This window comes from Narcine bancroftii, chromosome 5 (assembly GCF_036971445.1).
Source record: "Narcine bancroftii isolate sNarBan1 chromosome 5, sNarBan1.hap1, whole genome shotgun sequence".
NCBI lineage: Eukaryota > Metazoa > Chordata > Chondrichthyes > Torpediniformes > Narcinidae > Narcine > Narcine bancroftii.
The window spans coordinates 210,208,836-210,235,529 of NC_091473.1; the positions used below are offsets into that span (position 1 = coordinate 210,208,836).

The 26,694-nt window shown below is 47.4% G+C and overlaps 1 protein-coding gene and 1 long non-coding RNA gene across 9 annotated transcripts; one reads left to right on the forward strand and one right to left on the reverse strand.

Annotated features, from left to right (window-relative positions):
- Window positions 1-801: 801 nt before the first annotated feature.
- LOC138764700 (zinc finger protein 229-like) lies at window positions 802-26,622 on the reverse strand. Of its 8 annotated transcripts, none has more exons than XM_069940944.1 (6): window positions 26,327-26,622; window positions 22,069-24,754; window positions 21,841-21,933; window positions 17,711-17,880; window positions 2,938-4,703; window positions 802-1,365 (listed from the first exon to the last, which is right to left on the reverse strand). In XM_069940944.1, the coding sequence occupies exon 5, from the start codon at window positions 4,509-4,511 to the stop codon at window positions 3,075-3,077; it is 1,437 nt and encodes a 478-aa protein (XP_069797045.1). In that variant the 5' UTR covers window positions 4,512-4,703; window positions 17,711-17,880; window positions 21,841-21,933; window positions 22,069-24,754; window positions 26,327-26,622; the 3' UTR covers window positions 802-1,365; window positions 2,938-3,074. The 8 variants fall into 8 exon arrangements, with proteins under 8 accessions (XP_069797045.1, XP_069797042.1, XP_069797043.1 ...); XM_069940941.1 differs by having other exon boundaries at window positions 17,711-17,967; XM_069940942.1 differs by having other exon boundaries at window positions 17,711-18,019.
- LOC138764741 (uncharacterized) lies at window positions 21,462-25,787 on the forward strand. Its single transcript, XR_011358291.1, has 3 exons — window positions 21,462-21,675; window positions 22,419-22,582; window positions 23,709-25,787. It is a non-coding gene; the product is annotated as an uncharacterized lncRNA (long non-coding RNA).
- Window positions 26,623-26,694: the final 72 nt, after the last annotated feature.

Genomic DNA, 26,694 nt, shown 5'->3' on the forward strand with positions numbered 1-26,694 from the left:
AAGGAAGACCCTAGAATTGCCAACAAGGAAGTATTTGGAACAAAATTAAGTTCCATTTCTACCTATCTGGGCCAGTCAACACAAATATCAAATTGCAGCAGAAGGATCAACTACATACACCAACTGCCCAGTAGTAAAATCTAAAACCAAAACCTATATTCGTTTTAGCTTTTTGAAGAAGAACATTATTTGAATGGGGGTGTTTTCCTTGCCATATAGAGTATTAAGTGAATCAAAAGATTTAGGAAAGAAAATTGGTATAGATTGGAAAAGATGCAAAATGTTCATTTTAATAGAATTAATGCAGCCAATCGTGGAAATAGATAAAGGTGACTATCTCAATAGGAACAATTGAACACGATTAAAAATAGAAAAGTTTTCCTTAAAAAGATGTTTATAACTCCTAATAATTGTAATACCAAGATAAGTAAATTGATCCTTCACAATCTTAAAAGGGAAATTAAAATACCTTGGTAAGGAACCATTTAAAGTTCACTCTTGTGCAGATTCCTTATATCCTGTAAATTGGGTAAATTGAGATAAAGATATTATGCTTGGTAAAGAAACACCTGGATTAGATACAAAAAGCCAAATATCATCTGCATATAAGGAAATCTTATGTTCAATGCCCTTCCTGTAATTCCCTCTAAAATCTCTACATTCCTGAAGGGGAATTGCTAATGGTTCTAATACCAAACCAAAATGTAATGGACTTAAATGACAGCCTTGATGAGTACTCTTTGAAGATTAAAAGGTTTTGATTGTTGTAGGTTTGTAAGGATTGAAGTAAGAGGACATAAATATAATAATTTAATCCATTTAATAAAACATGGTCTAAAATTAAAAATTTCCAGGGTCACAAATAAATAACCCCACTCCACCTGATCAAAAGCTTTCATTTCATCTAAAGAACACATTCAGAGACAGGAGTGGGGGGATAAATATATTCAATAAACAGTGTGCATTAAAATAAGAATAACAATGTTAAATAAAGCCAGTTTGATCTTCAGAAAAGATTGATGGTAAAATATTGTCCAATCTGATTTAGTCAAAATCTTCATATCAACATTAAGAAAAGAAATAGGCCTACAAGAAGCACATTCAAGTGGATCCTTCCCCTTTTTTAAAATAAGAGAAATACAAACTTCATTAAAGGATGATGGAAGATTCCCTTGTTTAAACGAGTCATTAAGCACAGATCTTAGTTGGGGCAGCTCCAATTCCTTAACTCGATTTGTAAGAAGCTGAAGCTGGATGCATTTCTCTCAGATTAAGTCATCAGGAATATTGTTGGCTTCCCTGACTATCCACATTCTGCAAGAAGAGCATGTCCCTGCCTTGGGTGCCATTCCCACTGTCAATGAACTAGAGAAAAAAATTGTATTAATAAAAAGTCAGTTATGTCATTGGAAACTTTGGCAAACCTCTGGAGATGTGCAATGAAATGTGTGCTGACTGGCTGGACCATGCTCCAGTACAGGGGCACCAGTGACTCTGAGTGGAATGCCATTCAAAAGGTAGTGGACATGGCCCAGTGCTTCACAGGAAAAATTTGCCCCACCATTGAGAAAATCTACAAGCAGCAATCCACAAGGATCCACACAACCCAGTACACACCACAGGCACTAGTTGAGGCATTTCAAAGGACATTCAGGCAGCTACATGATGTTGGGTCTGGAGATAACATCACCCAGAAGGTGCTTCTGAAGTCGAGAATGAGGCCATAATCTTTCAGTCAGAGCCATTTTTATTCCGTACCAGCCACCCAGCAAGTGCAAAGGGGAAGTGACCTAAGAGATCTGATGCAGTGTAGATGAAAAATCCAATGAACAAGTGCAACAGCCGACTGGGGATTGTACAAACACACAGAGAGCTGGAACTGCAAGGAAAAGCCCTACTGGAACAATAATCTGAATCTCAGTCATTGAAACCACCTGCAAACTGGAGGGACACCTTATATTTTGTCTCCCCATCTCCAACCAGATGGAATGAACATTAACTTCCAATTTCTGTCCACCCCCCCCTCCCCTTTCTAAGGCTCATTTCCTCATCGCTCTGTCTCCTTTCCTGCAGCACTCAGAGGGAAACCCTCTGCCCTCTCCCCTGTCACTTCTCAGCTTCTTTTTCTTCTACCCTCCTACCAGTATCCACCTGTAAGCGCATGCTCTTCTCCTTTCTCCTCACATTTTTAAGTCAGGCACCTGTCTCATTTTCAGAACTCCTGGAGAAAGGATCAGGCTTGAAATTTCAACAGCCTTTTACTTCCAATGGATGCTGCTTGACCTGAGTTTCTTTAGCATTTATGAACTGTATTAGATCCCGGCATCTGCACACCCTCATCATCTGAAAATCCAGAGGTTGCAGCGTCAAGTTTCAAAGAATCAATTAAAAACACCAGATAAGTCTTGTCCAGCAGTTAACGACGCTGTCATCTCCTAGCTGGTTTATGATCTTGTCACAAAAGGCCAGCCACACAGGCACCAGGTCAGAGGTCACCACCACACTCACCTCAGCAGAGACACATAAAATGCTGGAACAACTCAGCAGGTCAGGCAGCATCCACGGAAGGAGCCCCACACTCAGAATAGCAGAGAAAGAGGGCAGAAGCCCAAATAAGAGTGGGAAGAGTAAGACAAGGAAGAGCTCAGGCTACAGAGAAAATCCCCAACACAACAATCCTTAAACCTGTGGCCTCTGAAACATAGACCCTTATGCCCACATGTCTGTACTGCCCAAGTTAAACTAAACTGCTGTTCCCACATGATCCTCCTCCATACATATTCATCGGGCTATCAAGAACCACCTACACCTGATACCCTGTTCCATAGGTTCACTGGTCTCTGATTAAAATATTTGCCCAGAACGTTCCCCCTTAATCTTCTTCCCCTCCCCCCACTTCACTTTAAACACACGCCCTTTAGCAAGTGATGCTTTTACCGGAGATAACATGCTGACTGTCCATGATGAACTCTTCCTCTCCTGGTGTGAACTTGCAGGTGTCCCAAAAGAGCAGAGGGCTGAGTGAACTTCTTTCTGAACAAGGAGCAGGTGAACGATCTCTCCCCGCTGCAAATTCACTGGTGGCCCTGCAGAGTGGAGAAACCCTTTCCACACATGCTGCGGGAGAACGGTTTCTCCCCAGTGTGAACTCTCTGGTGTTTTTGCAGGTTGCAGGACTGAGTAAATCCAATCCCGCACTGGGAGCAGGTGAATGGTCTCTCCCCGGTGTGAACTCGCTGGTGTGTCTGCAGGCCAGAGTGCTGAGAAAACCCCTTCCCACACAGGGAGCAAGTGAATGGTTTCTCCCCAGTGTGAACCCGCTGGTGTGCCTGCAGGTTGGAATGCTGAGAGAACGCTTTCCCACATAGGGAGCAGATGAATGATTTCTCCCCAGTGTGAACCCGCTGGTGTGCCTGAAGGACGCAGGGCTGAGTGAAGCCCTTCCCACACAGGGAGCAGGTGAATGGTCTCTCACCGGTATGAATCCGCTGGTGTGCCTGCAGGCCAGAGGGCTGAGAGTACCTCTTCCCGCACAGGGAGCAGACGAATGGTTTCTCCCCAGTGTGAACCCGTTGGTGGGCCCGAAGGCCAGAGGGCTGAGAGAACCCCTTCCCGCACAGGGAGCAGTCAAATGGTTTCTCACCAGTGTGAAGCCGCTGGTGTGCCTGCAGGCCAGAGGGCCGAGCAAACCCCTTCCCACATAGAGAGCAGGTGAATGGTTTTTCACCAGTGTGAGCCCGCTGATGTATCTGCAAGCTGGATGGCTGAGAGAACCACTTTCCGCACAGGGAGCAGTTGAATGGTTTCTCCCCAGTGTGAAGCCGCTGGTGTGCCTGCAGGCCAGAGGGTCGAGAGAACCCCTTCCCACACTGGGAGCAGGTGAATCGTTTCTCCCCAGTGTGAACTCGCTGATGCTTCAGCAGGGTAGAGGAGTCAGTGAATTCGATCCCACACAGGGAACAGGTGAATGATCCCTCCTTGGTGTGAATTCTCTGGTGTTGTAGCAGGTGTGAGGACTCGGTGAACCCTTTCTCACACACATGGGAGGTGAACGGGCTCTCCCCAGGGGGAACACACCCGTGCCCCTCCAGGTCCTGAAAGGTTGGAAAGCTCTTCCCACAATCAGAACACAGGAAAGGGGTCCCCATTGTGAAGGCACACTGGTGTTGCAGCAGTGCATCAGAGCTGGCAAATCCCTCCCCACACTCGGAACAGGGGAATGGTCTCTCCCCAGGGGGAACACACTTGTGCTCCTCCAAGTCCTTGGAGGTTTGAAAGCTCTTCTCACAGTCAGAGCAGGGGAATGGGCTCCGCCTAGTGGGGACACACTGGTGTTGCAGCAGTGCCTCAGAGCTGGCAAATCCCTCCCCACACTCGGAACAGGGGAACGGTGTCTCCCCAGTGTGAGAGCAGTGATGTGCTTCCAGCAAGTGCCCAGAAAGCCCCACCTCACCACACGCTTCACATTGGAATGTTTTAATTGGGGTATCACTGGCCACCTGACCCTCCATGTCAGCCAATTGGCTGAAGTCCAATACACACACTCAAAAGGTGTAGGGTCTCTCCTTGCCGTGATTACCGTGCTCCTAATCCACCGATAAAGATGGATGATACTACGGTCCCGAGGAATCCAGTCGGAGTGTCAGACCACAGCTTGGCATTGTCTGAAGCTTCCTGCCTGGAAACGCACTTCTTTCTTAACCCTGTGAAGAGAAAATGGTGGAGTGAGAGGGAGCAAGGCATTCTCTGCAGCCAGTGCTCCAGGACAACACACCCTGGAGACATGGCCTGCAACATGACAAACAGTGGAATTGTCCTGAACTGTGGGGAGGATCACTACGGACAGGTAGGGACATGGTGTCAGAACAACAAAAAAAAAATTCCCCCTTCCACCAATCATCCTCACCATTTTTCTCTCCTGTCCTCCCATCCAAACCCAATTGTTACCATTTGTCTGTTGGCCTCGCCTACCATTTCTTACCTTTTTCCCAGTCTTTTAATCCAGGCACCTGCCTGCTTTTCACTCATATTTGGAAGAGCTCAGGCTTGAACCTACCTCCTATGGATGCTGAGAGTCATGCTGACTTCGTTATGCACTTAGATGGAGTCTCTTGAGTAGCCCTCAGACATTTCAGCCAACCACCCACACACCCATCAGTTTCCAGGATTCCAATTGGTGCTGCCTTGTAAGTGGGTTGGAGAATGAGCCCAAATGCATCCCCGTGCTGGGGAAACCCCACTTCTGCTGACACATTTATCGTGGCCTGAAACAGTCTGAGTCACTGGCTTTTCTTTCAAACATTCAGTCCGGGAGGAGGGTCAAATGAAACAACGATGATTGCAACTAATTTAATAACCAGAGGATCAGAGACTGAAGAGGCTTAAGAGGTTTACAAGATTCGGAGAGGCACAGCCAGTGCCCTTTTCCCTGGGCAAGAGAAGCCAGTACTAGAGGACATGTGAACAAAATGAAGGGAGGAAAGTTGAAAGGAGACATCAAGGGTAATTTTTTTAAAAATAGATCTTTAGCTCCTGTGGACACTGTGGGACCTCGTGTATTCCTTCAGCATTTCCGTGTTTTTACTTTTGCAAAAGAAGCGCGGTCCCCCTCCCCCTCAGGTTGCCCAGTGCACAGCCGTGAGGGAGCATGGTTGAGTTTTCATTGCTGAATTTTTCAGGGAGAATGGGACACCGAAAGGCCAATCTACTGGTTAGCCAATGTGAAAAGGGCTATTGATACAAATGATTTGCTGTTGCTACAGGCAGTTTTTTTTTTAAATGACCAGTTATCTGAAAAATTCAGATAACCAGTCCAAACCATTTCAGATAATCGGAGTTGTACTGCAGTTTCTGAGGAGCAGAATATTGAATCAATCTCGTTAGAGATTATGGATAATAAGGGAACAAAAATCACTCGTGCCAGTAGTCCATAGGTCACCAAATAATAGTATTACAGTGGCACAGGACTAGGCATTTTAAAGGACATTCAAGCTGCGTCTGGTGATAACGTCACCCAGAAGATGCTTTGGAAGCCAAGAACAAGGTCAAAATCTTCTATTAAGGTACAGGTCAGTACAAAGGGGAAGTGACCCAGGAGATCTGATGCAGTTTACCATGAAAAACCTGATGAACAGGTGCAGCAGGCCAACTGGGGAGCTGGAGCTACAAGGAAAAACCCCATTGGAACAACAATCTGGACCCCAATCATCGACAGCAACTTCAAACTGGAAGGACACCACTGGCTGTCTTCAACCAGACGGCATGAACATTGACTTCCAATTTCCATTAACATAAGGACATACGAAATAGGAGCAAGAGTCCAGCCGATCGAGCCTGCTCCACCAACCAATGGGGTTGCTGAGCTGATAATAGACTCATCTCCATCTACCTGCCTTTTCCCCACATCCCTTAATTCCCTGACTATGTAGAAATCTATCCAACCTTATCTTAAATATATTTACTGGGGTCACCTCCACTGTTTCAATAGGCAGTGAATTCCACAGGTTCACCACCCTCTGGGAAAAAGTTTCTTCTCATCTGTGTCCTAAATTTACTATGCTGAACCTTGAGGCCATGTCCCGTAGCTCTGATTTTCCCTCACCAATGGAAATAACTTACCTACTTCAATCTTATCTCTGCCTTTCATAATTTTATGTTTCTATAAGATCTCTTCTCATTCTTCTAAATTCCAGCAAGTACAATCCCAAATGATTCCCTCTCTCCTCATAGTCCAACCACTTCGTTCCTGGAATCATTATGGTCAACCTCCTCTGCACTGCCTCCAAAGCCAGGACATCCTTCCTCAATGAAGATCAGAACTGCACGAGGTACTCCAGATAGTCTCACCAGTACTTTGTACAGTTGCTGCACAACCTCTAAGAACAGAGGATTGGTTAACCCAGTAGTTCTCAACATTTTTCTTTCCATTCACATCCCACTACTCCTTTTGCTGACAGACTCTTGATATCCTCTGCACAATTTGCTTTTCCACTCCATTTAGTGTCATCAGCAAACATATATACACTGCACTCTATCGCCTCTTCCAGATGATTCATGAATACCGTAAACAGTTGTGTGCCCAGCACAGACCTCTGTGGCACCCCACTTACCACTAATTGCCAACTAGAGAAAAACACCCCTGCACCCCAATTCTCTTAAGATGGTATGTGAGTGGGAAGGGAAGGGAAGGTTGAGAATCACTGCTCTAGACCCAAATATTACTGAAATATTTTGCTTGAGAAAAATTGTCATTGGCCCATTTCCTTTGGAGTTATGAACCATGCACATAACGAGTCAATGAGATACGATTAAAACAGTGGATTTCAACCTTTTTCTTTCCATTCACATCCCACCTTAAGTAATCCCTTACTAATCACAAAGCATTTATGGCATAGGGAATACTTAAGTGGGATGTGAGTGGAAAGAAAAATGTTGAGAACTACTGGGTTAACCAATCCTCTATCCATGCCAATACATCATCCCTAATTCCATGCATCCTTATCTTCTGTATTAGCCCTTTATGCTTCACCAAATCGAACACCTTCCGAAAACCCAGGTAAACAACGTCCATCTGCTCCCCTATATTTACAAAGTTCGTTATATCCTCAAAGAATTCCACTAAATTTGTAAAACAGGACCTGCCTTTACTGAATCCATGCCTGATGGATCCAATTCAATCCAGATGTCTCAATATTTCTTCTTCAATGATAGCTTCAAACATTTTGCCTTAACTAAGAGCATTACCCCATCTCCCTTGTCGTTCTGACTGTCCTTCCTTATTACCTGATATCCTTGAATTTAAATTCCCAATCCCCTTAACCCCCCTTTTTCAGACTCTCTCATTCCCTCACATCTGTCTCCTTCCATGTCTTCTCCTGTCAGAGAGAAACCCTCTGCCCTCTCTCCTGTCACTTCTCTATTTTCTCCCCTCCCACCTGTATTCACCTGGGACCAGTTAGTTTGTGCTGCTTCACCTACCCTTCCTGCAGCTTGGGCTTGCCATGTGTTTGAATAAACTCCAGTTGGCCTGCTGTACATTGACCTGCACATTGGATTTTTCATGTAAACTGCATCAGAACTCTTGGGTCACTTTCCCTATGTACTTGCTGGGCTGGCTGGTACGACAGACCGGACCCTGTCTGATCTGTACCTTGATGGACATTGAATAAAAATGGCTGCGCCCAAAAGATTTTGGCCTCGTTACTGTCTTCTGAAGCACCTTCTGTGCAAAATGATCTCCACAACTAACAGCAGGTAGCTGTCTGATTGCAATATAGGGGTAAACAGTTGGAGGAAAGTTCTCTCTGTGAAGGAACAGGGAAAACTGAAGGAGATACAGAAGCTGCTAATGCAGGGAAAGCAGCAAGAGGAGCAGCCATACAGCAGGGAAACTACGTGGACCGTGGAGATCGGGCAATTCAATTGTTCAAAATTGCTTCTCTCAACTGTCAGTAAGCCAGCCATAGGGTTGGGATCTCACGGTAATCTTTCCTCCAAGCATGAACCTTTCTTTCTTGTGCTTTTTCTTTCTAGTTTTTTCCCCACTTGGAACCATGATCTTTGTCAACAACTTTCTCAGCTTGTTCTCCCCTCCCACAGATCACATTTCTGAGCCCAGTTAGTCAGCACTGCACTTATCTGTATCTTTGTCACACATTTTTTTTTTTCTGTATTCTCCTGGCTGCCTCACTAAATGTCTCTGTATCCAGAGCTGTACCTTCTCCTCTTTAATCTAATAACCACACTTCACCAAATATTATGAACTCACTGGTCAGTTATCCCCACTCTGAATAAAATGATCCTCAGTCCATATCCCCAAATACACTGTCCACAACTTTCTGTCCAATTCCCTACCTCCCCAATACTCACTGGCCAATTCCTTATTCCCCAATAGACTGCATCCCCTGACTCGCTGTCCAATTCCCCACTCCCCCAATACACTGTTCAAACAGACTCGCTGCCCAATCCTTCCAAATTGACTAAGTTCAGTTCAATTGACTGAGTATGCTGAACTTGCTCCCCAATTAAAATACACTAACCTTGTGTAATCCGTATTCCTTCCTTTTGTGGATCCTGTCAAGGCAACGGGGTCACCTCGGGAGAGGGACCATGCCACCAGGGGATCGAAGATGGGAGATCAAGGTAAATTTACCTTGGGGCCCCTATCTCCCTTTGTTTCTCCAACACCAGCCCGGCCACTTATTCAGCCTGAGCTTGATCCATGATTCCTGTCTTGGGATCCTGCCAAGTATGCCATACATTAAATTGAACTTGGTTATTCCAAAATAAATATGGATAAAGCTGCATAAACAAACTTTTAAGCCATTGCAAAGTGTAAGAAGCCTGTTACAGAAAAAAAACAGTGAGGAGCTGCTAACTTACAATAAAGGAGCTACTCATGGCTTAAAATTCACAGAATTTATAGTTTCTTATCTCTAGTTTCAGGAACATTCGAAGAACAACTCCTTTATAGAACATATTCCTTAAAATACTGTCAGGAATCCACCAACTCCTTATCAATTCCTAAGCTAAATAACAAGAAGAGAATGTAGCCCATAGATGTAGCCTCCTCTTTTCCATTCCAGTCGCCATTTTAAACTTACATTTTTATTCCATTTTAAAATCTCCTTTCTCCATGTGGAGACCTATGGACAACCCCTCACCAGTGATTTCTGTCCCTCTGGACAACCCCCACCAGTGATTGTTGTCCCCTTGGACAACCCCTCCAATGATTTTTGTCCCACCGGACAACCCCCAGCAGTGATTGTTGTCCCCCTGGACGACCCCCACCAGTGATTGTTGAACCATTGGACAAGCCCCACCAGTGATTGTTGAACCACTGTACAACCCCCAACAGTGATTATTGACTCCTTGGACAACCCCTCCAATGATTTTTGTACCCCGAAAAACCCACACCAGTGATTTTTGTCCCCCTGAACAACCCCCAGCAGTGATTTGTGACCCCAAGGAAAACCCCCAGCAGTGATTTGTGTCCCCATGGACAACCTCCACCAGTGCGTGATATTTCTCACACCAGTGATTTTTTTTGTTCCCATGGGCAAACCCCTCCATTGATTTTTGTACCCCGGACAACCCACACCAGTGATTTTTGTCCCCCTGAACAACCCCCAGCAGTGATTTGTGACCCCAAGGAAAACCCCCAGCAGTGATTTGTGTCCCCATGGACAACCTCCACCAGTGCGTGATATTTCTCACACTGGACAAACCCCTCCAGTGATTGTTGTCCCCCTGTACAACCTCCTCCAGTGATTTTTTTTGCCGCCCTGGACAACCACGCCAGTGATTTTTTAACCCCCACTTCACAACCCCTGCCAGTGATTTCCCATGGACAACACCTGCCAGTGTTTGCCCCCCTGGACAACCCCAACCAGTGATTTTTGTACCCCTGGACAACCCCAACCAGTGGTTTTTGTACCCCTGGACAACCCCAACCAGTGATTTTTGTCCCCTGGACAACCCCCCTCCCGTGATTTTTGCACATCCGGCAACCCCATCTGGTGATTTTTGCCCCCGTGGACAACCCCCTCCAGTAATTTCCCTCCCCCCTGAACAACCCCAACCAGTGATTTTTTGTCCCCTTGGACAACCACCTCTAGTGATTTTTGCTGCCCTAGACAAACCCTGCCAATGATTTTTGCCCCCTTCCCTGGGCAACCCCCACCAGTGATTACACACACCCACCGCCAATTATCCCCCACGGACATTACCCTCCGGTGATTTTTGCACACTTGGACAACACCCTCCAGTGATCTTTGCCCCCTGAACAACCCCCACTAGTGATTTTTGCACATCCCCTGAACAACTACTGCCAGTGATTATTAATGCCATGGGACAAAACCACCAGTGATATTTGTCCCCATGGACAATCCTCTCCAGTGATCCCCCCCACCTGCCAATTACTTTTGCTCCCTGGACAACACCCTCCAGTGATTTTTACCATACCTGACAAGCCCCTCCAGTGATTTTTGCCCACCTGGTCAACACCATACAGTAATTTTTGGCCCCCTGCACAACCCCAAGTGATTTATAACCCACCAGACAAGCCCCTCAAGTGATCTCCCCCCCCCCCACCCCCAGACAACTCCATCCTGTAATTTTTGGCATCCTGGACAAACCCTTCCAATGATTTTACTCCCTGGACAACCCCTCCCCCCCCAAGACTTTTGCCCAATGGACAATACCTCCAGTGATTTTTGACCCCAGGACAAACCATTCTCCAGTGATTTTTGCCCATCCAGACAACCCCCCAGTGATTTTTATGCCTTGGAGAACCACCTCCAATGGTTTTTGCCCTCTGGACAATCCCCTCCTGTGATTCTTTCCCCAGGACAACCCCTCTAGAGATTTTTGCCCCTTGGACAAACCTCTCCAGTGATTTTTGTCAACCCACCCCCAACTCCCCATCTGACAAACCCCTCCAGTGATTTCCATTCAGTACGACCCCCTCCAGTGATGTTTACCACCTGGACAAACCCCTCCAGTGATTTTTGCCCCCATTATCATTTATTCCACCCTCAGTGAGGGTTGAAACAGACAACCAATATCAGACACGAGTACAGTCATTGTCCAGAAAGGAGGCGAGAGTAAAGTTGACTGTTTTCTTCAAGTCCTGTTCTGAATAACTGTCCGGGTCTCGCTCTTTTTAACCACAAACTGGAGGGTAAATAAATGAAAATCTGCTCCAATGTTGAAGCGAATGGTTCCTACAAAACAACAACGAACACTGTCCTAATGACATAGATGATCAGCTGGAATTAAAACCAACTGCTCACATCGCTGTTTGTGATATGTGCTGAAACAGATACGGAATAAAACCATATAAACGAACTTACAAGCAAAATCTTCCTCACAAACACAGCGCTGAGGGAATGGCGGCGGCAATGAAGAGCCCCAACATGGCTGCCATAACACGTGATCGCTACTGACCAATCACATTAATGCTCAACCCGAACAAGGCTCGGCCACCAGGTGTCGTTGGGAAGCAACGGTGGAAAAACGAGCCCATGAAGGAACCTTGTTCCTGCCCCGTCTCCAGATCGGTCAACATTCTCTACCCAGAAACTAGATCATCTATCATCTCTCCCCAGATCAGTCAGCATGCTCCTCCTCAGTCACTAGATCATCTCTCATCTCCCCACCCTGGACGATCAACATTCTGCTCCCGAGAAACTGGATCATCTTTCATATCCCTCCAGATCGGTTAGCATACAGATCCCAGACCTAAGATCATCTCTGATCTCCCCCCCCCCACCCCCCACATCCTCCTCCCTAAACACTAGATCATTTTTCATCTACCAGATCGGTCAACATTTTGCTCCCCAGAAAATAGATCATCTCTCATCTCCCCCCAGATCAGTCAGCCTTCTGCTCCCCACACACTGGATCATCTCTCATCTCACCCCAGATCAGTCAACATTCTCCTTCCCAGACATGAGATCATCTCTCATCTCCCCCCCCCCCCCCATCCCCCCATCAGTCAACATTCAGGTCCCCACACACTGGATCATCACTCATCTATCCCTAAATCGGTCAACATTCTTCCCCCCAGAAATTAGATCATCTCTCATATCTCCCCAGATCATTCAACATTCTGATCCCAGACACTGGATCAACCAGCATCTCCCCCCACATTCTCCTTCCCTAAACACTAGATCATCTCTTATCTCTCCCCAGATCAGTCAACATTCTCCTTCCCAGACAAGAGATCATCTCTCATCTCTCCCCAGATCAGGCAACATTTTCCCCCCAGACACGAGATCATCTCTCATCTCCCCCCAGATCGGTCAACATTCTGCTTGCCAGAAAGAAGATCATCTCTGCCCAGATCAGTCAACATTCTGCTACACAAATACTAGATCATCTCTCATCTCTCACCAGTTCATTCAACATTCTCCTCCCCAGTCACTAGATCATCTCTCATCTCCCACCAGATCGGTCAACATTCTGCACCCAGACTCTAGATCATCTCTGATCTCTCCACAGATCAGTCAACAGTCTGCTACCCAGTCACTAGATCAACTCTCATCTCCCTCCCATATCAGTCAATATTCGGCTCTCCAGACACTCGATCATCTCTCATCTCTTCCCAGATCAGTCAACATTCTGCTCCCCAGACACTAGATCATCTCTCATATCCACCAAGATTATTCAACATTTTGATCCCAGACGCTGGATCTTCCCTCATCTCCCCCTACATTCTCTTCCCCAAACACTAGATCATTTTTCATCTCTCCCCAGATAGGTCAACATACTGTCCATAGAAACCAGATCATCTCTGCCCCGATCAGTCAACATTCTCCTCCCCAGACACTAGATCATCAACATCTCCCACCAGATCGGTCAACATTCTCCTCCCCAGAATCAAGATCATCTCTTATCTCCCCCCAGATCGGTCAACATTCTGCTCCCCAGTCACTAGATCATCTCTCATCTCCCACCAGATCGGTCCACATTCTGCCCCCAGAATCTAGATAATCTCTCATCTCTCCCTAGACCAGTCAACATTCTCCCCCCCCCCCCCTCAGAAACTAGATAATCTCTCATCTCTCCCCAGATCAGTCAACAGTCTGCTACCCAGTCACAAGATGAACTCTCATCTCCCCCCACATCAGTCAACATTCGGGACCCCATACACTGGATCATCACTCATCTATCCCTAAATCGGTCAACATACTGCCCCCCAGAAATTAGATCATCTCTCATCTCCCCTCAGATTGGTCAACATTCTGCCTCCCAGAAACTAGATCATCTCTCATCTCCCCCTAGATCAGTCAAAGATCTGCACCCCAGACACTAGATCACCTATCATCTCCCCCAGATTGGTCAACATTCTTCTTCCAAGAAAGAAGATAATCTCTGCCGAGATCAGTCAACATTCTGCTTCCCAAACACTAGATCATCTCTCATCTCCCCCCAGATCTGTCAACATTCTGATCACAATCACTAGATTATCTCTCATTTCCCTTCCAGATCAGTCAACATTCTTCCCCCCAGACACTATATCATCTCCCATCTCACCCCAGATCATTCAAAGTTCTGCACTCCAGACACTAGATCACCTATCATCTCCCCTCAGATTGGTCAACATTCTGCTCCCCAGAAAGAAAATCATCTCTCCCCAGATCAGTCAACATTCTCCTCCCCAGACACTAGATCATTTCTCATCTCCCCACAGATCAGTAAACATTTTCTGCCCCCACAGACACTAGATCATCCCTCATCTCCCCCCCCCCCCCACCCCAAGATCATTCAACAATCTGCTCCCAGGTCACTAGATCATCTCTCATCCTCCCACAGATCGGTCAACATTCTGCTCCCCAGTCACTAGATCATCTCTCATCCTCCCACAGATCGGTCAACATTCCACTCCCCGGTCACTAGATCATCGTTTATCACCCTCTGATCGGTCCACATTTTGCCCCCAGAATCTAGATCATCTCTGACCTCTCCCCAGATCAGTCAACATTCTGTTCCTCAGTCACTAGATCATCTCTCATCTCACCCCAGATTAGTGAACATTCTGATCCCAGTCACTAGATCATTTCTCATCTCCCTCCAAATCTGTCAACATTCTGCTCCACAGACACTAGATCATCTTTCATTCCCCCCACCCCCAGATCAGTCAATATTCTGCTCCACAGACACTAGATCATCTCTCATCTCCTCCCAGATTGGTGAACATTCTGCTCCCCAGACACTAGATCATCTCTCATCTCAGTTTTAATTCCAGCTGATCATCTGTGTAATTAGGACAGTGTTTGTTGTTGTTTTGAAGGAGCCCCTCGCTTCAACATTGGAGCAGCTGTTCATTTATTTACCCTCCAGTTTGTGGTTAAAAAGACCGAGACCTGGACAGCTGATCAGAACATAGACTTGAAGAAAACATTCAACTTTACTATCGCCTCCTTTCTGGACAATGACTATACTCATGTCTGATATTGGCTGTCAACTCTCACTGTGGGTGTAATAAAAAATAATGGGGGAAAAAATCATTAGATCAGGTTGTCCAGGGGGTAAAATTCACTGGAGGGGGTTGTCCAGGGGGGCAAAAACCACTGGAGGTGGTGTCAATGGTGTAAAAATCACTGGAGGGTGTGGTCCAATGGGCATGAATTTGTGGAGGGGTTGTCCACAGGATAAAAATCACTGAAGGGTGTTGTCCAAGGGGTAAACATCAATGGAGGATGTTGTCCAGGGGGTAAAAATCACAGAAGGGGGCTGTCCAGGGATTAAAAATCATGGAAGCGTGTTGTCCAGGGATAAAAACTCTAGAGGGTGTTGGACAAGGCATAAAATTATTGGAGAGGTAGTCCGGGGGGGAACAAAAATCACTGGAGGGGGTAGACCTGTGAGACACAAATCACTGGGTGAGGTGAAAATAACCAAAGGGGGGTTTTTCAGGGGTGGGGGGGGGGGAAATCACCAGAGGGTGATATCAGGTTGCAAAAATCACAGGTGGGGGTTTGTGCACTGGGCAAAAATCATTGGAGAGGGTTGTTGGGAGGGGTGTAATCACTGGAGGGGTGTTCATTTGGGTAAAAAAATCACTCAAGGGGGTTGCCAAGGAGGATAAAAAAATTACTTGATAGAATTGTCTGATTGTCTGTGGGGGACGATGCAAATATTACTGGGGGTGGTTGTCCAGAGGGCAAAGTTCACTGGTGGGGGTTGACCAGGATAAAAAAAAACACTGGGGGTTGTCCAGGGGGCAAATTTCACTGGTGGGGGTTGGATCTCCAGGGCATAAAAATCACGAGAGGGGTTTGTCCAGGGGGACAACAAACACTGGAGGGTGTTGTCTAGGGGGGCATAAATCACTGGATTGAGATGTTCATGGAGGGAAAAAAATTGCTGGGTCTTCTTGTCCAGGGAACAAATAACACTGGTATGGGTTGTCCAGGGGACAAACTTCAGTGCTGGGAGTTGTCCAGGGTGACAAAAATCACTAGTGTTTGTTGTCCAGGGTGCAAAAAAATCACTGGAGAGGGTGCTCCAGGGGGTAGAAATCTGGAGGAGGTTGTCCAGTGGGACAACAAACACTGGAGGGGGTTGTCTAAGGGGGCATAAATCACTGGATGGAGTTGTCCATGGGGTAGAAAATTGCTGGGTGTTGTCCAGGGGGCAAATATCACTGGTGGGAGTTGTCAAGGGAACAAACATCAATGCTGGGGGTTGTCCAGGGGGGAAAAAAATCACAGGAGTGGGTTGTCCAGGGTGGCAAAAATCACTGGAGTGTGTTGTCCAGGAGGGAAAATATCACTGGTGGGAGTTATCCGGGGTGGGCAAAGATCATTGGTGGGAGTTATCCAGGGTGGGCAAAGATCACTGGTGGGGGTTGTCCAGGGGGACAACAATCACTGGAGGGCATTGAGCAGGTGGACGAAAATCACTGGTGGGTTTGTCCGGGAGGAAGGAGGATTGGAAATCATTGGTGGGGATTGTCCAGGGGGTAGAAATCACTGGTGGGGGTTGTCCAGGGGGGGCATAAATCACTGGTGAAGGTTGTCCAGGGGGTAAGGTCACTGGTGGGGTTGTCCGGGTGGGGGAGGTGAATCACCAGAGGTTGTTGTCCAGGGGGCAAAAATCACTGGAGGGGGTTGTCCATGGGGACACTAATCACTGGGTGTTATCCAGGAAGGCAAATATCACTGGTGGGTGTTATCCAGGGGGACAAAAATCACTGGAGGAGTTTTTCCAAGGGGCAAAAATCACTGATTGTCCAGGGGGACAAAATTCACTGATGGGGTTTGTTCAGGGGGACAAAAAGCATGGGTGCGGGTTATCCAGGGGGACAAAAAGCATGGATGGGAGTTATCCAGGGGAACCAGAATGCATTAAGGAAATCCACTAAAGGATTTGCAGGAAGCAATACGAATTACACAAGGTTATGGTATTTTAATTGGGCAGTGAGTTTGGGATACTCAGTCAATTGAATTGAACTCTGTCCTTTTGGGAATTTGTCAGTGAGCTGGGTGACTCCGCCTGTTATTAGTGAGAAGGATTGGGCAGTGAGTCTGTTTGAACTCAGCCTAGTGGGATAATTGGACAGAGAATTAAGAGGATTGCTGTGGGTCCCAACCCCATGGCTGGCTTACTGATGTTTCAGGGAAGCAATTTTAAACAGACTGATGATGATTGTATTGCCTGATCTCCACGAGGTCCTTGTGGTTTCCCTGCTGTATCTCTGCTTCCCCTGCTGCTTTCCTTGCATTGACAGCTTCTGAATCTCTTTGTTCTCCTTCAGTTTCCCCTGTTCCTTCTGAGAGAGAAAAAAAACCCACTGTGTCCCACTGCGTGACCGACTTAACCCCTTATGTGGATGGCAGCTCTTTGATTGATGATACTGGTCAGCGATGCTTTATGATTCTGAATGTCCTGAAAGTTTTTTTTCTCTTCACCCTTATTAGCACAAAAATCTGAACTTTTTGAACTCACCCATGTGTGCATTTTAAGTGTCTGTTAACCTCTACACTAATTCTCCTATTAATAATTCTCGTTTGCCAGTTTGCAGCTCCCAGCCAAACTGGCTGAGCATAGGTTTACTGAACACATAAGTGGCACTTTGTAAAGTCATTTAAAGATTGTTTATGCAGCTGTATTTGTTTTGGATCAACTTCACCTTCAACAAAATTGGAGCATTATAGAGGCACAGGGTCGGAGCATTTTAAAGGACATTCAGGTAGCTACATACCTTTGGATCTGAAGATAATGTCACACAGAAAGTGCTTCAGAAGATAAGAATGAGGCCAAAACCTTCTGGCTGCAGCCATTTTTATTTAATGTCCATCAAGGTACAGGTCAGACAGGATCCATCCGTACCAACCAGCCCATCAAGTAGAAAGTGGAAGTGACCCAGGAGATCTGATGCAGTTTACATGAAAAATCCAATGTGCAGGTCAATGTACAGCAGGCCTTCTGGCGTTTATACAAACACACGGTGAACCCGAGCTGTAGGTGAAGCAGCACAGGCGAACTGATAAGAGGTCCCAGGTGAATACAGCTGGGAGGGGAGAAGATAGAGAAGCTGAGAAGTGACAGGGGAGAGGGCAGAGGGTTTATCTTTGACAGGAAAGGCAGGAAAGGAGACAGATGTGAGGGAATGAGAGAGTCTGAAAAGGGGTTTGAGGATTGGGAATTAAAAATCAAGGATATCAGGTAATAAGGAAGGACAGTCAGAAAGTCAAGGGAGGTGGGGTTGTGCTCTTAGTTAAGGATGAGATCAGAGCCATAGTGAGAGATGATGTAAGTTCTGAGGAGCAAAATGTTGAGTCCATTTGGGTAGAAATTAGGGACAGTAAAGGGTGTTAAAAACAATGGCAGATGTAGCAGTCACAGCTGATAATATACCAAAATTCTCTGGACTCTGGGCAAGCCCCCAGTGGATTGGAAGATGGTGAATGTCAAACTACTGTTCAAAAAAGACAAAAGCCAGGGAATTATGGGTCAGTTAGTTTAACATCTGTATTTGGAAAAATATTTGAAGCTATCATTGAAGAAGAAATAGTGAGGCATCTGGATTGAAATGGATCCATCAGGCAGAAGGAGCATGAATTCAGCAAAGGTAGATCCTGTTTGACAAATTTACTGGAGTTCTTTGAGGATATAATGAACATGGTAAATACAGGGAACAGATGGATGTTATTTACCTGAATTTTTGGAAGGTGTTTGATTAGTTGTAGCATTAGTGGTGGGAATTCATTTGCTTACTGGAGGAGGGTTGGTCTGGGTGCTGGATGGTGGGGAAGAACGGAGCACCACACACAGATCTTTTTATTGCCAACTGCTGCCGAGGCATCAAACATCTCGACTTCACCACAGCCCTTACTCATTCCAATCTCAGCCCTTGGAACACCTGGCCCTCCACACTAATCCCAACAACCATCAAATCTGCAGACAAGGGTGGCACTGTTGTGGCCTGGCACACTGACCTCTATCTTATTGTAGTCAGATGGCAACTCTCACTCCCCTCCTATTACTTACCCCTCCAACAGGACCCCACCAATACTTGTCAAACGACTGTATCATGCACCATCTCTGAACTCCTGACTTCTGGTCACCTCCCTAACATGACCTCCAACCTCAGTAGCCTCTTTTAAATTGCAGCACCTGGGTAGCCCTCCTGGGACCCAGGTGAGATTGCTGGGGCAAAGATGCAGAGGTGCCTTTTAAATTGCAGGGGGATATACCCATTAAATTGCCAACCTGGCAATTTAAGGGGGATCCCACTCCCACAATGACGCATCATGTACTCACCAGAAGTACTGTCAGATGGTCAGATGCTGGGTGCCCAGTGACACATGCTCACAAGCGCTGACGTCACCGGAATAAGTGGGTCAGCCATTTTCATTTTCAAATTGCCTCTGGATGTGACCTAGGTAAGGCTAACTCTGAGTTCCCTGACTACATCTAAAGTAGGTCTAAAGTTGGATTCCGACGGGGTTGACCAGGTCAGACCCTTTCTAACTGCCACACAACTAGCCTAGTTAACCCCATTTTATGGGGCAGTTTGAAAGGGCCTAGTGTTTCCAAACTCTGCACTGCCTGTTTCTACCTCCTAGCCAAAGATCCACAAACCCAATTGTCCCAGCAGACCCATTGTTTCCGCCTGCTCCTTTCCCACCAAATTGGTCTTTGCTGACCGTTTTGTTCCACCTGGTCCAGACCCTCACCACCTACATCCACGATACTTAACACATCCTCCATCACTTCACAACTTCCAGTTTCCTGAACTCAACAAGCTCATCTTTACCACAGATATCCAATCATTATACACCTCCATCCTCCATACCCAAGGACTTACTGCCTGTTATCAGGAAAGAAACAAAGGGCTTTAACAGTCCCCTCCACCATTACCCTCCTCTGGCTGCAGAACTTGTTCTTACCCTTAATAACTTCTCCTTTGACTCATCCCACTTTCTCCAAGTCAAAGAGATATGCATGGGTACCTGCATGGGTCCCAGCTGTGTCTACCCTTTTATTGCCTCATGCACCCATGCTCATCCATTTTAATGCCTCAAATTCACGATCCATTTCGATCTCTCCTCTGGAGAAAAACTCTCAACAGGCATCTTTGACAAACCCATCTAATGTCACAGCTACCTTGACTATATCTCTTCACATCTGCAAGGATTCCATTCCTCTCTCTCAATTCTTCAGTCTCCATTACATCTACTTCCAGTGCTAGGTCTTTTATGCCAGATGTTCAGAGATGTCTTCCTTCTTCAAACTATGTACCTTCCACGTTGATTTGGTCCTCACCAGCATGTCCTCTATTACCTCCACCCCTTTGTGTAGCAAGGAGAGGATTCCCCTTGTCCTCACCTACTACCCCACCAGCCTTCACATCCAACAAATTAACCTCCACCATTTTCCACTGCCTGCTATGTGATCCCACCACCAGGCAGATCTTCCCTTCTCTCCACTTTCAGCAGGAAATGCTCCCTCTGTGACTCCCTTGTCCACTCATCCCTTCTCACCCACTGCTCCCTTGGTACCTACACCTGTTACTGATGCTCCACTTGCATCCACCTTTCCTCCCTCACCACCATTCAGGGTCCCAAACAGTCCTTCCAACTGAAGCAACATTTCACGTGAATCAGTTGGGGTCATATACTTCATCTGGCAGTCCCTTTGTAGTCTACTCTACATTGGAAAGACAAGGCGCAGACTGGGAGATTGCTTCTTTTGAGCACCTCGGCTGTAACCCCAGAACAGCGAGGCACTCCCAGTGGCCACCCATTCTATTTCATTCCCTGTCCTATCCCTTGCTGACATGCCAGTCTATGGTCTTGTGCACTGCCAGACTGAGTCCACCTGCCAACTGGAGGAGCAGAACATCACATTGTATCTGGGCACCCTCCATCTGGTTGCCGTTAACATTAGGCCCTTTCAAACTGCCATGTAAAATGGGGTTAACTGGGCAATTTGCATGGTTAGCGAACCAGTTACCTGGCGATTTGAAAGGGTCCAACTGCGTCAACCTGGTCAGAACCCAACCAGGGTGGTCAGGGGCCCCAGTAAAACTTACCTGGGCACCCTGTTCTGGCAATTTGAAAGGGGAAAAGGCCCACCCAGTTACTCTGGTGACATCGGCACTTGCGCTGGCATCACAGGGAAACCCCTGGCAGAGGTGCCGCTGCCGCGGTGGGGAGAGTTTGGTGCCATGAACGGGGTGCGGGGGGGGAGTGAGGTTGTTGTCATGACCGGGGCGGGGGGGGGGGGGGGGGGGGTTGGCTGTCGTGATTGGTGGTGGAAGGGGAGAGAGAGAGAGGTTGCTGCCATGATCAGGGTGGGGGGGGGGGGGGAGAGGAGAGAGGTCGTTGCTGGGAGAGGTCGTTGCTGGGAGAGGTCGTTGCTGGGAGAGGTCGTTGCTGGGAGAGGTCGTTGCTGGGAGAGGTCGTTGCTGGGAGAGGTCGTTGCTGGGAGAGGTCGTTGCTGGGAGAGGTCGTTGCTGGGAGAGGTCGTTGCTGGGAGAGGTCGTTGCTGGGAGAGGTCGTTGCTGGGAGAGGTCGTTGCTGGGAGAGGTCGGCCGTGTGTGCCGCTGCTGCAAACGCCACTCCGGTTCGCGGTAATGGCTCAATGCAGGAGCAATGGCTGTTTTCTTTACCCATAATTCCCCATGCTGGTGCTGGCAGAACGGTTCCATTGGGGTTATAGGTAAGGAAGATGGCCATTGCCGGAGCAGCACGTCGCGGCATCTCTTTTGTGGATTCACTATTTGCTGTAGAGGGACGTTGCTGGGGGTGGGTGGCGACTGATGGCCGGTGGGGTGGGAGAGACTGACTGCCGATGGTTCCCGTGAGTTCGTGACGCGTCACTTACCACAATATCGTGGGGGTGGGATCCCCCTTAAATTGCCGGGATTTCCCTGTGATCCAGTAATCGCAGCCAGGTCCCAGGAGGGCGACTCAGGTGCTGCAATTTGAAAGGGGCTATTGACTTCTCCATTTTCCGTTGGCCATTTACTACTGCCCCACTGTCTCCCCTTTCCCCACTGCCTCCTCCGTCAGCTCTGCATTCACAGAGCCAAACCTCCCCATCAATTCCCACCTTTCGTCTCTCCCGTCCTCTTCTCCGTATCCATTTCAAACCTTTGGTCCATTACTCTATCCTCTTCCTCCGTCGTTTCTTCTATTCCCTGCAGGAGTCCTATGGATTCTACGAAACCTGTTAAGTTCCTGTTTTCACTTTGCGCCCCCTCCCCCTCAGGGCGCCCAGTCCGCAGGCGTGAGGGAGCCGAATCTGCCGGCGAGAATGGGGCATGAGGTGGTGATTGGGCCTGGAGCAAATTCTGAAGTGGGTTATGTATTTATCTTTACTATATGAAGAGCACTGTCTGACCTGCTGAATTTCCCCAGACTCGTGTTTTTATTTTAAAAAGCACATCCGTTTCCCAACAGCAAATGACATCACGAGAAATGTCACCCACCGGCCAATCAGTGCCGTCCGTTCCCGTTAGCCCCGCCCTGTGAGTAGATTGACAGCTGCAGCAGGGCAACAGCATGCGGGCGGGTGTCAAGCAGCTGCAGCCGCTGGAACCTGAAGCGAATACACAGAAGCGCCGGTAAAACTCACGCACCATCCAGTGGGAATGTAAGAATTAAAATGACTTGCGAGAAAAATGGTCGCAATGGGAGGTAAAGCTAGCTAACAGTGCGGAACTTCTCTCTCTCTTTCCCTACTCCTTGTGGAACAGAGACCTTTACAGCCCTTTGACCTATATATTCCTACCAAAACCCTCTTTGTTTCTTTTATCCATGTACCTGTCTGAGTCTCTTAAACGCCTCTAATGTTTCACCCTCCACCACCATCACTAGCAAGGCATTCCAGGTACCCACAACTCTGAAATCCTTGATGTCTTCACTCAACTTTCATCCCTTCACTTTGTACAGATGTCCTCTGGTGTTAGCTACTCCCGCCCTGGGAAAAAGTCATTGACTGCCTCTCAGAATCATGTAGATCTCTGTTACGTCTCCCTTGTTTCTTTTCCTTTGGTTAATAGATTAGTCACGATCATGTTGTTTCATTTGACCTCCTCCGAGATCTAAACCAACTTCATAATCAGAACGTTCTGGCGAACTTAGCAAGAACTGGGTGGAATATTTGAAAGAAAGTGACTTGGACTGTCTCAGACCATGAGAAATGTGTCAGCAGAAGTGGGGTTTCCCCAGCACGAGGATGCAGTCGACTCATTCTCCAACCCAATTACAGGGTGGGCTTATTGAAATCATGGCAACGGGTGCGTAGGTGAAACGTCCGAGGACTTCTCTGGGATCTCCATCTATGTGCGTGAAGAAGTCAGATCTCTCAGTGTCCATTGGAGGTAAAAGTATATAACGAATATTTCAGGATTGATCCCTTCTTCCAGATATGAGTTAAAAAGCAGGCAGACGTCTGGATTAAAAGGCTGGGGAGAAGGGAAGAAAAGGCAGATGGAAGAGTACAGACCACAAATGGTGATAATTGGATATAAATGACAGGACTGGAGAGAGAAAAGGTGAGAGTTGCTTGGAGGAGGGTGATTTTTGGCTCTGATTCTATGTGTCTACTTCTCCGTACTGACTCCTCACAGTTCAGACCACATCCATGGTTTGTCCTGTTGCTGGCTCTCCCTCCAGGGTGTGTCCTCCTGGAACATTGGTTGCAGAGAATGTCTTTCTCCCTCTCACTCCACCATCTTCTCTTCACAGGGTTAAGAAAACAGTGCGTTTCCAGACAGGAAGCTTCAGACAACGCCACATTGTGGATTCCTAGGGACCATAGTATCAGCCAGCCTTATTGGTGGATTAGGAGCATAGTAATCACGGCAAGGAGAAACCCTACACCCGTTGAGTGTGTGTACTGGACTTCAGCCATTTGGCTGACATGGAGGGTCAGATGACCATCAATACCGCAGATAAAACACTCCACAGTGAAGTGTATGGTGAGGAAGGGCTTTCTTTGGACTTGCTGGAAACACATCCCTGCACTTACACTGGGGAGAGACTGTTCCCCTTTCCGAGTGTGGGGAGAAATTCACCAGCTGAGGCACTGCTGCAACACCTGTGTGTCCCCACTACGGGGAGGCCATTCCCCTGCTCTGACTGTGGGGAGAGCTTTCAAACCTCCAAGGACCTGGAGTGTGTGGGAAGGAGTTCACCCAGTCCTCCAGCCTGCAGATACACCAGCGGGTTCACACTGGCAAAATCCCGTTATCACCTACTCCCTGTGCAGGAAGGGGTTCTCTCAGTACCCTGTTGAGGCACCAGAGAGTTCACACTGGTGAGAAATCCTTCACCTGCTCTCTATGTGATAAGAGGTTCTCCCGACCCTCTGGTCCGCAGGCGCATCAGCGGGTTCACACTGGGGAGAAACCTTTCGACTGCTCCATATATGGGAAGGGGTTCTCTCAGCCCTCTGGGCTTCAGGTCCACCAGCGGGTTCACACCGGGGAGAAACCATTTACCTGCTTCCTGTGCGGGAACAGGTTCTCTCAGTTCTCCGGCCTGCAGGCACACCAGCGGATTCACACTAGGGAGAGACCGTTCACCTGCTCCCTGTGCGGGAAGGGCTTCACTCAGCTCCGCGTCCTGCAGGCACACCAACGGGTTCACACTGAAGAGAAAACGTTCATCTGTTCTCTGTGTGGGAAGGGGTTCTCTCAGTTCTGCCACCTACAGGCACACCAGCGGATTCACTCCGCGTAGAGAACTTCACCTGCTCCCTCCATAGGATCGGATTTATTCAGTCTTGCAACCTGCAGAAGCACAAGAGTGATCACACTGGGAGAAACCGTTCTTTCGCAGCATGTCCGGAAAGGGTTTCTCCTCTATGCAGGGCCACCAGTGAATTTGCAGTGGAGATAGATCGTTCATCTGCTCCCTGTTCACTACCGAGTTCACATTGGGAGAGGACGCGCTCATCATGGACAGTCAGCATATTATCTCTCTGGTAAAGGCATAACTCGCTGAAGGGTGTACGTTTATGGGGGGGAGAAGAAGGTTAAGGGAGAGTTCAGGGCAAATACATTAATCAGGGACCGGTGAACACATGGAACGGGTTATCAGGTGTAGTTGGTTCTTGATAGCCCCATGGCTATGGAGGGAGGTGGATTATGTGCGGGCAGCAGTTTAGTTTAACTTGGGCATCCTGTTCAGTAGAGACATGTGGGCCAAAGGGTCAGTGTTTCAGAGGCCACATGTTAAAAGATTGTTGTGTTGAGCTCCTCCCTGTCTCGTTCTCCCCACTCTATTATTTGGGCTTCTGCCCTCTTTCCCTGCTATTCTGAATGTGGGGTTATGCCGTCTATTGCCTTCCGTGGATTCTGTCTGACCTGCTGTTGTTCCAGCATTTTGTGCATCACTGCTCAGGTGAGTGTGGTGGTGACCTCTGACCTGGTGTTTATGTGACTGGGCTTTCGTGACGAGATCATAAACCAGCAGGAGACCTTAGTGTCATTAACTGCTGGACAAGACTTATCTGTGCAAGTTCCCCTTGGTGTTTGCAATTGATTAAGTTTCAAACTTTTCAGATGATTAGGAGGTGCAGATGTCGGGATCTAATGCAGGACTCAGATGGAGAAACTCAGATGGTCACGCAGCGTACATAGGAAGTAAAAGGCAGTCGACATTTCGGGCCTGAGCCTTTGTCTGGGTATGCTGAGACAAACACCCGAATTAAGAAGCTGAGGGAAAAGGGGAGGGGCACGTGCTTACAAGTGGACGCTGGTGGGAGAGAAGCTGAGAAGTGATGGGGAGGGAGCAGAGGGTTTGTTTCTGATGGAAAAAGGCAGGTAAGGGGGTGGGAGCTGGAGGAAAGGAGACAGATGAGAGGAAAAATGACTTGGAAATCGGGGTTGTCTAGTTTCAAGATGCCCTTCACGTTTTTTTTTTGCTGTCTCTTAGCAACATCTTTGCTTCAAGGTTAGCGAGCTTTTCTTTGTGCGCTAAAGAGATTACATGTGTTAGTTGAGTTCTTTCGTTCTATGAAAATGGAAGCAAAAGAGTTTCCACAATTTCTATTGATCGGGGGCATGGCAAGATGGCGTAGAGTCGAGACGTGTAATCTCGACCTCTCTGGCCAGACTTTTAAGAACCCGTTTTTAACTCTGTTTTCAGGTTTAATTTTTTTAAAACTTAGTTTAAAGTATCAAGGAATTGTTATGGCTATTAATGGTAAAAAGATTAAACGTCAAGTACAGAAGAAACTACATTTTCGGAGTGCTGAAGATTTAGAGCCTAAACAGTCTGCTACAACTTCAGGTTTGCTTTCTTTCAAACCTAAACCACAGAGATTGCCTGTGGGAGCTGAAAAAATGACGACTACTCACCAGGAGGACATCGCTGGAATTACCCGTTCTCAGGAGAAAGGTGCATGTGCCCGCGATGTGGATCCTGATTCTGACAGCCTGCCGACTTTAACGGAGGGGGCACGCAAGAAGACGACTCCATTGCTTGAAATACCCCAGGATATACTCCAATCTGAATATTTTGGTCTTTTTTGTGAGTTTTTGAAGCAACAACGGGTTGCAGGGGGAGAACGGCGTCGGCCCCCTGAGGAAGTCGGGGTGCCGTCGCTGGGAATCCAGACCCGCAGTAAAACTGAAACTGTTGTTGCGATGCAGCAGGAGCTGCAGTTACCTGGTTCTGCCACTACGCACGAGAAAGCAGGGCTGAGCTTTTCTGAATTACAATGTAA